Source organism: Mesoplodon mirus, assembly GCF_964341445.2.
Source record: "Mesoplodon mirus genome assembly, chromosome: 8".
NCBI classification, from domain to species: domain Eukaryota; kingdom Metazoa; phylum Chordata; class Mammalia; order Artiodactyla; family Ziphiidae; genus Mesoplodon; species Mesoplodon mirus.
The window spans coordinates 24,071,057-24,084,916 of NC_138984.1; the positions used below are offsets into that span (position 1 = coordinate 24,071,057).

At 36.8% G+C, this 13,860-nt stretch overlaps 1 protein-coding gene across 1 annotated transcript in view; it reads right to left on the reverse strand.

Annotated features, from left to right (window-relative positions):
* The window catches only part of SPAG16 (sperm associated antigen 16), an 850,722-nt gene that overhangs the window by 818,429 nt on the left and 18,433 nt on the right, over positions 1-13,860 (reverse strand). Inside the window, exon 4 of the mRNA XM_082631278.1 lies at positions 2,725-2,843. Coding sequence (XP_082487404.1) covers positions 2,725-2,843 — 119 coding nt within the window. The remainder of the gene's footprint in view (positions 1-2,724; positions 2,844-13,860) is intronic.

Consider the following 13,860-nt stretch of genomic DNA (forward strand, 5'->3'; position numbering starts at 1 on the left):
TGGTTGACGTATGCTCAGTAAGGGTATATAAAATGCACTACCATAATTTCTCCATTTTAACCCTTTCTTTAATTTTGCCCCCAGGGAAATTATAATTGTCCACAGAGCACTTCTAAAGGGTCATAAAAATATCATTGACTAAACCCACAGTGCAGACTTTTTGTGGTTCATAGAATATTATGAATATGTATAATCTTTTCTGTGTGTGTTAACGGTCAGAAAATAAATATTTAGAATTTGGAGAAAAAAAAAAGGTTTCTGGGCCATATGGTCTCTGCTGTGACTAATTAACGTTGCCATTAAATGTAATAGTGTGAAAGCAAGCAGAGACAAATAGACAATACCTAAAAGATAGGTCATGGCTGTGTTCCAATAAAATTTTATTTACCAAAACAGGAGGCATGTTAGATTTGGCCCCAGAGCCTTAGTTTGCTGACCCCAGATTCAATGGATTTACTGCAATTACTGTTTGAGGAACGAAAGAACAAAAGTCAAATTTTACTGCCCAGGTTTTTTGGTTTTTGGAGTTTTTGTTTGTTTTTTGTGGGTTGTTTTGTTTTTTTTTTTACAAACCAACAATAGAGAAACCTTGCTTCACCCCCTTTTGTAAAATTAAATCAATTTACAGCAATGATATATTACAAGTGTTTTTCTCTATAATAAGAAATTATAAAAATAATATATATAATATTCCTACAGTCTTACTATGCATAATAAGTAAAGGTTTCTGATCAAAGTAAAAAATGTTTCATTTGAAATAAAAATATCCAATACAGTATAATCTCATTACAAATAATTTGTAATCTCATTACAAACTGGCTGCTAGGGATAAGAATAAAATAATTTGAACCACAGTATTACTAAGCTCATATAATGAAGAGTTATTTATACAAATTTTACATTATGATTATAATATTATGCTAAATGGAATGCTTACTTAGGGGTTCTATAAATCTTAATACTACTGTACTTTTCTGAAATTTCATCTCAATTCAAATTGCTAAATCTAAAAGGATAATATGGCAACAAGCACCTAATTAAGAGCATACTTGGTTCCAGATTTCTCTAAGGGGATCATTTCATACTTTGGACTGGACAAACATGTAAGCACTACATGTCCTAACACATATCTTTAGAAGAAAAAAAGGAAACTGAACCACATTAATCTTTCATTAGTACTGCAAATTAACCAACTACCTACTTTTATAAAAATGTATTTTCTAATACATTTGTAATTATTTCTTAGGGACATTTTTATAAAAATTATTCACACAATTTCCAGATTTAATAGGAAGAGTATTATTTTTCTACCATCAAACTGGTTCTTTTTCCTAAACCGTATTAATCAAAAATGGTTCTCCAGGGCTTCCCTGGTGGCGCAGTGGTTGAGAGTCCACCTGCCGATGCAGAGGGCACGGGTTCGTGCCCCGGTCCGGGAGGATCCCACATGCCATGGAGCAGCTGGGCCTGTGAGCCATGGCCGCTGAGCCTGTGCATCCGGAGCCTGTGCTCCACAACGGGAGAGGCCACAACAGTGAGAGGCCACAACAGTGAGAGGCGGGCATATCACAAAAAAAAAAGGTTCTCCTAGTTAAATTTGTTAACATTAGACGTGCAATTTAAAATAATGAAACTGATTTCTTCTATGTGCATGGTCTCTGTAGATGAGAATGAAAAAAAGCAGAATATAAAAATTAAATCAGGGCCTCCCTGGTGGCGCAGTGGTTGAGAATCCGCCTGCCGATGCAGGGGATACGGGTTCGTGCCCCAGTCTGGGAGGATCCCATATGCCGCGGAGCGGCTGGGCCCGTGAGCCATGGCCGCTGGGCCTGCGCATCCAGAGCCTGTGCTCCGCAACGGGAGAGGCCACAACAGTGAGAGGCCCGCGTACCGCAAAAAAAAAAAAAAAAAAAAAAAAAAAAAAAAAAAAAAAAAAAATTAAATCAAAGTTGGATTAGTAGAAATTACAAATCGCACCTATACTTAAAATTAGGATTGAACTCCAAAACACTATAAACAACTTTATATATCATATTATTCCTTCTTTCTATAATATCAATGGCTTTTAAAAATCAAACATTTTATTATCCAATTATTTAATAATATTTTGTTAACAAATGTTAGGACTCTGAAAACGTTCCTGGTGACATTACCACTATGGCAAAGGAATAAAGACAGTATGCCTGCTGATTTTCATAACCGATAAGTTATTAAATTTTCAATTATAACAAGAAAAAGGTATCATTTGACAATGTAATTCCACTTACTTCTAAATGAAGGGATATTTGTAGAAAAAAAATTAGTTGTGTGAGTAGAGAAAAGCAGGCCATTACACTCTAAGTAAAACAAGCAAAGTAGTACTGTTAGTAGGATGTCTTAATACAGGAAATTATACCCTTATAATTATTCAAAAGACATTTTAAAAATATTTTTATCAAATAGCTTCATATTATATAACTATAGGAGACATTCCATTTTATTGATTCTTGAAAATCACCTAAATTTGTATATTTAGAAAAGATATTTATTAAAAATTTCTTTGAAATTGATATCCTGATTGTGTGTGTATGTGTGTTGTGGTTTCAGTGGTGGTGATGGGAAAAGTTTCTATCCAGTTCATTCATTTTACATAAGCCGAGTCACTCAAAGTCTTTTAAGATGATTAAAAGTACACATGTTAAATAATGTTAGTATTTCTAGACAACTATTTACTTAATTGTTTACCATTCAGACTGAAAGCAATCAAGAGTTCTGGTCATTCCCATTTTGATCAGGAAATTGCAGAGAAAGTCTTCTATTGCTTCAGGTACTGCATGCTTTGAAGACAGGACTGTTTTCTGCTCCTAAAATTTAAATGTGTAATTACTTATTTTGAAAATATCAAAGCTTTGATTAATTGTACACATAGGCCTTACATTCATTCATTCATTCATTCACTTTTTAAAGAATTTTGTTGACTATTATGTCCAGGAACTATTTTAATCACTAGGGATAAAGCAGTGATGAAAAGAGACAAGACTCAGTCCTCATAACTAATAGTCAAGAATATAGGGACAGAAAATGAATAACTAAATTAAAAATATATAGTATGGTAGATGGTACTAAGTGCCTGGGGGTACAAACAGAGGGTTGAAGTGAGGGAAAGCCACGTAGGGAGCAGATATGTGTGTGGAGCTGGGCTGCTATGTACATAGGGTGATGAAGGAAGATTTCATTGAGAAAGCGGCATCTGAACATAAATCTAGAGAAGAGGGAGAGTCATGTTCCAGATACAGCATTAGCAAGTGCAAAGGCAGGCAAGACTGTGATTGGATTGTTTGAAAAACAATAGGGAGGTCAGCTTGCCCTAACAATAGGATATAACAAATTTTAAAAAAGAAAAAAAAATATGCATAGATCATTTAATTATTTTAATTTTTATCATTATAAAAAGAAATGTGGTTTGGGTACCTTGATTTCTAGAAACACTATGGAAGAAATTATGTGCAATAAAGGGCTCTTGTACTTCTATTTCATAATGGAAATAAGTCTATCAACTAGATTAGGGGTCAGCTAACTGTTCTCATAAACAAAGTTTAGAACCCCACCATGCCCACTTATTTACATCTTGTCTATGGCTGTTTTTGCACTACAGTTGAGCAGTTGCAACAGAGAACTTATGCCCTTCAAAACACAAAATATTTTCTATGTGACCCTTGTGAGAACAAGTTTAGAGATCCTTAAACTAGAGAAATGGAGATATTTCAGCAAGTGAGATATGAAATTAGGACAGTCATAACAACTACCATATCACATATCGCTGTATAAAAATAAATCAAGTAATGGGTAAATTCTTAATATCAACAGCATCATTGTCTCCAGAGTACATTCATTTTCTTCTCATTGGTAAGAACTCAGTAATCTCACTGCAGAATATTTGGATAGTCAGATCTATTTTTACCTATAGAAACCCAGCAATGGACTTTCCTTCCTAATTCTCCTTCCCAACTTGGTAATGGTTACAGACAGGTTATAAAGAATGTACACAACGGTTACACAGAAATGCACTGAAGAAAAAAATCTTTCTTGCTACAAAAAGTCCTTTAAAAGTTCTATAAATACTTTAATACTGGTGTTAATTACTAGTGGCTATTATGACAATCAAAATAGTGATGAGTTTAAGCAACTTTAGGGGGCTACAGAAAATTCCTGACAAATGATGGGGTTTTAAAATAAATTTTTTTAAAGCTCATGCAGAATAACTTCTCTTTCCTAAGATCATTAAAAAAGATATCATATAACAATGATGATTATGTGTAGGACCCTATATCAAACATCATGGGAGATGCCAAAGTAGCAGAGTACAGCATGCCTGTCATCCATGAAGTTGTTGAATTGTGGTAGAAGATTTTATATTTATAACTGTTAGGTAAGGGCATAATATAGCTCAAAGCAAACATTCATTATACTTAATAAATGCTACCTCTGATTTTGGGTCAGTAAATTTGAACATGATATTTTAAGATTAGAAGGATGATAGTTGAAGGAATCAGGAACATAGGAGAAAAGGGAAGACAGACTGTACCTACTCTACTTTCTAAAGATGCCTATGCACTGCTTGCTTACAAGATGCTTGTGTGTATGGTTGCAACACACAAGATTCCTGCCTTCTCAAATAAATGTTTTCTCTTCCTGAATGCATCTTGTACACACACCTTGAAACATCCAAAACAGAAATCCAACCACTTTAAACTGCCATAGTTCTTACTTATACATTGAGATTTATAATCCTGACAATATATTTATGTATCTAATCTATAGTCCTTCAGCATTATACACCACACACACACACACACACACACACGTTCCAAGCTGTAATGTGATCATTAATGTCTCTTTTATCTTTACAAATAATATTAACTTAACATATATTTGCTGAATATCACCCATATGCCAGGCACTGTGTGAAAAGTGCTAGGAATTAAATATGAATAAGACACCATCTCTGTCTCAAGGAACTGAAAGACCAGTTGAGTAAAAAACAAAACATGTAAACAAATAACAGTATAGAAGCTCTACTATTTGTGATTAGTTTTGATTATAGAGGCCTGTTTTTAAGTCTACACAGAACATCATACATACAGACAATAGGTACATTTATGTAATTTTAAGTTGCATTTTTATCTCAATTATACAATAGATACAACTCTCATTACAGCTTTAAAACTAATTTAATGATGGTGTTAATAAAGCACCTCAGAATAAGGACAAAAAGAACCAAGGCTCTAAAAACTAGCAAATATGCCTCACTTTACAAAATGCTGAATTATTAAAAAATCCATCCACATGTGACCCAGAAATCTGTTGGAGACAAAAGTGGCTCTACCATGTTGCTTAGTTTTCTCTATGAAAGTTATAAAGGTGAAATTTTCTAATTAGAGAGGTTTCTAAATAGTGTCCTGTGTAAAAAAATAGAGGTCATCTTGGTAAAGTGATAGATAAAGGTGGAAAGTATTTCACTTGTCTTGGGTAGGTAAAAGGCTTTGTTAAGACTCTTAAGTTGGAATTTATAGAAGAGGAAGTTCAATGGGTGAAGAATGATGGAAGGAAATTCAAGGCAAGAAAACATCAGAGACAAAGACAAGGAACGAGAGTTCAGTCCATTCAAGCTCAAGGTCTTATGGAGAAAGGACCAAAGAGAAAGTTGGAAAGCCAGACAGAAAGCACATCAAGAAGGTCAAGGCAGATGGAAGAATGGAGACATTGCTGATTTAAGTAGAGGAGTGATAAATTCAAATTTGTGTTTAAAACCTCCTTTACATGCAAGTAGAAGGAGGCACAGTATCAGCAGCATGACAGTAGCTCTGATGAGAGAAGACAGAAGGTGAAACTGAGACGAACTAAGTAAGGGATGAAAGCAAATAGAAGGATATGAGATATGTTGAGAACAAAATCAGAGAGGACTTAAGAATTAATTAAATGTTGAATAGCAAAGAATTACTGGACCATATATCAAAACTGTCTTGATATAGTTTGAACTATTCCAGTCAGTGAGTTCCTTTGAAAACTGTTTTTTTGACTCCTGAGAATCAACTCTTTAATTCAAATTAAGTCAAAGATACTAGTTTGGAGAATCTATAGACAAGGCTCGGGGTAAAAGTAGCCTGGTTCTTTAACTGAAATTAAATGTGTACATCAAGGGACTAGGAACTCAATAACGACAAACAGCTCTTTTTATTGTGATTTAATCATCGAACGTGTAAAAGTAATGAAAATTATTTTATGTATTTATTTCATTAGCATTTATGATATTTATGATTTAAAATGAACTTTAATGAAACCAAAGTCTAAATAAAAGGAGGAGACCTTCAAGATGGCAGAAGAGTAAGACATGGAGATCACCTTCCTCCCCACAAATACATCAGAAATAACATCTACATGTGGAACAGCTCCTACACAACACCTACTGAACACTGGCAGAAGACCTTAGACTTCCCAAAAGGCAAGAAACTCCCCACATACCTGGGTAGGGAAAAAGAAAAAAGAAAAAACAGACATAAAAGAATAGGGACGGGACCTGTACCAGTGGGAGGGAGCTGTGAAGAAGGAAAAGTTTCCACACAAAAGGAAGCCCCTAAACTGGCGGAGATGGGAGGTGGCGTGGGGGAGCTTTGGAGCCACTGAGGAGAGCGCAGCAACAGGGGTGTGGAGGGCAAAGCGGAGAGATTCCCACACAGAGGATCGGTGCTGACCAGCACTCACCAGACCGAGAGGCTTGTCTGCTCACCCGCCGGGGCGGGTGGGGGCTGGGAGCTGAGGCTCGGGCTTCGGAGGTCGGATCCCAGGGAGAGGACTGGGGTTGGCTGCGTGAACACAGACTGCTGGGGGTTAGTGCCCCACGGCTAGCCGGGAGGGAGTCCGGGAAAAAGTCTGGACCTGCCGAAGAGGCAAGAGACTTTTTGTAGCCTCTTTGTTTCCTGGTGTGTGAGAAGAGGGGATTAAGAGCGCTGCTTAAAGGAGCTCCAGAGACGGGCGTGAGCCGTGGCTAAAAGCGCGGACCCCAGAGACGGGCATGAGACGCTAAGGCTGCTGCTGCCGCCACCGAGAAGCCTGTGTGCAACCACAGGTCACTATTCACACCTCCCTTCCCAGGAGCCTGTGCATCTCGCCACCACCAGGGTACCGTGATCCAGGGACAACTTCACTGGGAGAACACAAGGCACCTCGGGCTGGTGCAATGTCACGCTGGCCTCTGCCACCGCAGGCTCGCCCCACATCCATACCCCTGCCTTCCCCTGGCCTGAGTGAGCCAGAGCCCCCCGAATCACCTGCTCCTTTAACCCTGTCCTGTCTGAGCGGGAAGAGACGCCCTCAGGTGACCTACATGCAGAGGCGGGGCCAAATCCAAAGCTGAACCCCAGGAGCTGTGCGAACAAAGAAGAGAAAGGGAAATGTCTCCCAGCAGCCTCAGGAGCAGTGGAGTAAGCCTCAGGAGCAGTGGAGTAAATCTCCACAATCAACTTGATGTACCCTGCATCTGTGGAATACCTGAATAGACAATGAATCATCCCAAAATTGAGGCGGTGGACTTTCGGAGCAACAATATATTTTTTTTTTTCCTTTTTCTCTTTTTGTGACTGTGTATGTGTATGCTTCTTTGTTTGATTTTGTCTATAGCTTTGTTTTTACCATTTGTCCTAGGGTCCTGTCCTTTATTTTTTTTTAATATAGTTTTCAGCACTTGTTATCATTGGTGGATTTGTTTTTTGGTTTGGTTGTTCTCTTCTTTCTTTCTTTCCTTTTTTTTTCTTTTTTTTATTACTTTTTAAATTTATTTTATTGTCAATACTTATTTATTCTTTTTAAAACTTTATTTTATTTTATTTTTTTCTTTCTTTCTTTCATTTATTCTTCCGTTTCTTTTAAGCCATGTGGCTGACAGGGTCTCGGTGCTCTGGCCTGGTATCAGGCCTGTGCCTCTGAGGTGGGAGAGCCAAGTTCAGGACATTGATCCACCAGAGACCTTAGGCCCCACGTAATATGAAACAGCAGAAGCTCTCCCAGAGATCTCCATCTCAATGTTAAGACCCAGCTCCACTCAACGACCAGCAAGCTACAGTGCTGGACACCCTATGCCAAACAACTAGCAAGACAGGAACACAACACCACCCATTAGCAGAGATGCTGTCTAAAATCATAATAAGGCCACAAACATCCCAAAACACACCAACGGATGTAGTCCTGCCCACCAGAAAGATAAGATCCAGCCTCATCCACCAGAACACAGGCACTAGTCCCCTCCACCAGGAAGCCTATACAACCCACTGAACCAACCTTAGCCATAGGGGGCAGACACCAAAAACAATGGGGACTATGAACCTGCAGCCTATGGAAAGGAGACCCCTAATACAGTAAGTTAAGCAAAATGAGAAGACACAGAAACACAGAGCAGATGAAGGAGCAAGGTAAAAATGCACCAGACGAAACAAATGAAGAGGACATAGGCAGTCTCCCTGAAAAAGAATTCAGAGTAATGATAGTAAAGGTGTTCCAAAATCTTGGAAATAGAATGAAGAAAATACAAAAAATGTTTCATAAGGACCTGGAAGAACTAAACAGCAAACAAACAATGATGAACAACACAATAAATGAAATTAAAAATTCTCAGGAAGGAATCAATAGGTAAATACCTGAGGCAGAAGAACAGATAAGTGACCTGGAAGATAAAATAGTGGAAATAACTACTGCAGAGCAGAATAAAGAAAAAACAATGAAAAGATTGAGGACAGTGTCAGAGGAATCTGCGACAACATTAAACGCACCAAGATTCAAATTATAGGGGTCCCAGAAGAAGAAGTGAAAAAGAAAGGGACTGAGAAAATATTTGAATAAATTATAGTTGAAAACTTCCCTAAAATGGGAAAGGGAATAGTCAGTCAACTCCAGGAAGTGCAGAGAGTCCCATATAGGATAAAAACAAGGAAAACCATGCCAAGACACATATTAATCAAACTATCGAAACATAAATACAAAGAAAGAATATTAAAAGCAGCAAGGGTAAAACAACAAATATCATACAGGGGAATCCCCATAAGGTTAACAGCTGATATTTCAGCAGAAACTCTGCAAGGCAGAAGGGTGTGGCAGGACATATTTTAAGTGATGAAAGGGAAAAACTACAACCAAGATTACTCTACCCAGAAAGGATCTCATTTAGATTTGACAGAGAAATTAAAACCTTTACAGACAAGCAAAAGGTAAGAGAATTCAGCACTACCAAACCAGCTTTACAACAAATGCTAAAGGAACTTCTCTAGGCAGGAAACCCAAGAGAAGTAAAGACCTACAATAACAAACCCAAAACAATTAAGAAAATGGTAATAGGAACCTACATATCGATAACAACCTTAAATGTAAATGGATTAAATGCTCCAACCAAAAGACATAGACTGGCTGAATGGATATAAAAACAAGACCCGTATATATGCTGTCTACAAAAGACACACTTCAGACCTAGGGACACATACAGACTGAAAGTGAGGGGATGGAAAAAGATATTCCATGCAAATGGAAACCAAAAGAAAGCTGCAGTAGAGTAGCAATTCTCATATCAGACAAAATACACTTTAAAATAAAGACTATTACAAAAGACAAAGAAGGACACTACATAATGATCAAGGGATCAAACCAAGAAGAAGATATAACAATTGTAAATATTTATGCACCCAACATAGGAGCACCTCAATACATAAAGCAAATGCTAACAGCCATAAAAGGGGAAATGGACATTAACACAGTCATAGTAGGGAACTCTAACACCCCACTTTCACCAGGGGACAGATCATCCAAAATGAAAATAAATAAGGAAACACAAGTTTAAATAACACATTAAACAAGAGGGACTTAATTGATACTTATAGGACATTCCATCCAAAAACAACAGAATACACTTTCTTCTCAAGTGCTCATGGAACATTCTCCAGGATAGATCATATCTTGGGTCACAAATCAAGCCTTTGTAAATTTAAGAAAATTGAAATCATATCAAGTATCTTTTCTGACCACATCGCTATGAGATTAGATATCAATTACAATAAAAAAATCGGGAAAAATATAAACACATGGAGGCTAAACAATATACTACTTAACAACCAAGAGATCACTGAAGAAATCAAAAAGGAAATCAAAAAATACCTAGAAACAAATGACAATGAAAACATGATGACCCAAAACCTATGGGATGCAGCAAAAGCAGTTCTAAGAGGGAAGTTTATAGCAATAAAATCCTACCTCAAGAAACAAGAAACATATCAAATAAACAACCTAACCTTACACCTAAAGCAATTAGAGAAAGAAGAACAAAAACACCCCAAAGTTAGCAGAGGGAAAGAAATCATAAGATCAGATCAGAAATAAATGAAATGAAGGAAACAGTAGCTAAGATCAATAAAACTAAAGCTGGTTCTTTGAAAAGATAAACAAAATTGATAAACCACTAGCCAGACTCATCAAGAAAAAAAGGGTGAAGACTCAAATCAACTGAGAGAGAAATGAAAAAGGAGAAATTACAGCTAACACTGCAGAAATAAAAAGAATCATGAGACATTACTACAAGCAACTATATGCCAATAAAATGGACAACCTGGAAGAGATGGACACATTCTTAGAAAAGCACAACCTCCCGAAACTGAACCAGGATGAAATAGAAAATATACACAGACCTATCACAACCACTGAAATTGAGACTGTGTTTAAAAATCTTCCAACAAACAAAAGCCCAGGGCTATATAGCTTCACAACTGAATTCTATCAAACATTTAGAGAAGAGCTAACACCTATCCTTCTCAAACTCTTCCAAAATACAGCAGAGAGAGGAATACTCCCCCATCTCATTCTAAAAGGCCACCATCAAAACCAGATACCAAAACCAGACAAAGATGTCACAAAGAAAGAAAACTACAGGCCAATTTCACTGATGAACATAGATGCAAAACTCCTCAACAAAATACTAGCAAACAGAATCCAACAGCACATTAAAAGGATCATACACCATGATCAAGTGGGGTTTATCCCAGGAATGCAAGGATTCTTTAATATACGCAAATCAATCAATGTGATATACCATATTAACAAATTGAAGGATAAAATCCATATGACCATCTCAATAGATGCAGAAAAAGCTTATGACAAAATTCAACACCCATTTATGATAAATAAAAAACCCAGAAAGTAGGCATAGAGGGAACTCACCTCAACATAATAAAGACCATATATAACAAACACACAGCCAACATCGTTCTCAATGGTGAAAAACTGAAACCATTTCCACTAACATCAGGAACAAGACAAGGTTGCCCACTCTCACTATGATTATTCAACATAGTTTGTAAGGTTTTAGCCACAGCAATCATAGAAGAAAAAGAAATAAAAGGAATTCAAATTGGAAAAGAAGAAGTAAAACTGTCACTATACATAATACTACACATAGAGACATGATACTATATATGATAGTATATATGGAGACATGCAGATGACATAATACTATACACAGAGAATCCTAAAGACTCTACCAGAAAACTACTAGAGCTAATCAATGAATTTGGTAAAGTAACAGCATACAAAATTAATGCACAGAAATCTCCTGCATTCCTATACACTAATGATTAAAAATCTGAAAGAGAAATTAAGGAAACGCTCCCATTTACCACTGCAACAAAAAGAATAAAATACCTAAGAATAAACCTACCTAAGGAGACAAAAGACCTGTATGCAGAAAACTATAAGACACTGATGAAAGAAATTAAAGATGATACAAAGAGTTGGAGACATATACCATGTTCTTGGATTGGAAGAATCAACATTGTGAAAATGACTATAGTACCCAAAGTAATCTACAGATTCAGTGCAATCCCTATCAAACTATCAATGGCATTTATCACAGAACTAGAGCAAAAAATTTCACAATTTGTATGGAAACACAAAAGACCCCGAAAGGCCAAAACAATCTTGAGAAAGAAAAACGGAGTTGGAGGAATCAGGTTCCCTGAATTCAGGCTGTACTACAAAGCTACACTAATCAAGACAGTATGTTACTTGCACAAAAACAGAAATATCGATCAATGGAACAGGATAGAAAGCCCAGAGATAAACCTATGCACATATGGTCATCTTATTTTTGATAAAGGAGAAAAGAATATACAATGAAGAAAAGACAGCCTCTTCAATAAGTGGTGCTGGAAAAACTGGACAGCTACAAGTAAAAGAATGAAATTAGAACACTCCCTAACACCATACACAAAAATAAACTGCAAATGGATTAAAGACCTAAATGTAATGCCAGACACTATAAAACTCTTAGAGGAAAACACAGACAGAACACTCTATGACATAAATGACGGCAAGATTCTTTTTGACCCACCTCCTAGAGAAATGGAAATAAAAACAAAAAATAAACAAATGGGACCTAATGAAACTTAAAAGCTTTTGCATAGCAAAGGAAACCATAAACAAGATGAAAAGACAACCCTCAGAATGGGAGAAAGTATTTGCAAATGAAGCAACTGACAAAGGATTAATCTCCAATATTTACAAGCAGCTCAATATCAAAAAAACAAACAACCCAATCCAAAAATGGGCAGAAGGCCTAAATAGACATTTCTCCAAAGAAGATATACATATTGCCAACAAATACATGAAAGAATACTCAATATCACTTATCTTTAGAGAAATGCAAATCAAAACTACAATGAGGTATCACCTAACACCAGTCAGAATGGCCATTATCAAAAAATCTACAAACAATAAATGCTGGAGAGGGTGTGGAGAAAAGGGAACCCTCTTGCACTCTTGGTGGGAATGTAAATTGATACAGCCACTATGGAGGACAGTATGAAGGTTCCTTAAAAAACTAAAAATAGAATTACCATACGACCCAGCAATCCCACTACTGGGAATGTACCCTGAGAAAACCATAATTCAAAAAGAGACATGTACCACAATGTTCATTGCAGCTCTATCTGCAATAGCCAGGACATGGAAGCAACCTAAGTGTCCACTGACAGATGAATGGATAAAGAAGATGTGTCACATATATACAATGGAACATTACTCAGCCATAAAAAGAAACGAAACTGAGTTATTTGTAGTGAGGTGGATGGACGTAGAGTCTGTCATACAGGGTGAAGTAAGTCAGAAAGAGAAAAACAAATAACATATGCTAACAAATAACATATGCTAACAAATATATATGGAATCCAAAAAAAAATGGTTCTGAAGAACCTAGGGGCAGGACAGGAATAAAGACGGAGACGTAGAGAATGGACACGCGGAGGGGGTAGGGTAAACTGGGACAAAGTGAGAGAGTGGCATGGACTTACATATAGTACCAAATGCAAAATAGGTAGCTAGTGGGAAGCAGCTGCATAGCACAGGGAGATCAGCTCGGTGCTTTGTGACCACCTAGAGGGGTGGGATAGGGAGGATGGGAGGGAGACGCAAGAGGGAGGAGATATGGGGATATATGTATATGTATAGCTGATTCACTTTGTTATAAAGCAGAAACTAACACACCACTGCAAAGCAATTATACTCCAATAAAGATGTTAAAAATAAATAAATAAATGAAAGGAATACAAACTTACTAATCCTGAGCTACTTTTTTCTTATAAGAGCATAACTTTAATATGAAAATATTTGATAGTACTTCTTAATAAATATGTAGGAAAATATCTTAGAGTAAAATTCTTTGAGAACTACTGATTAATACGTTCAACAGTATGGTAGTTTTGTTCAGTTATCAATTCATCTTCTCCAGAAACACCTGACTATTTCAAAGAAATGCCTTACATTCTTAGAGGAGGAGGTGGAGAGAAGATGTCAGGA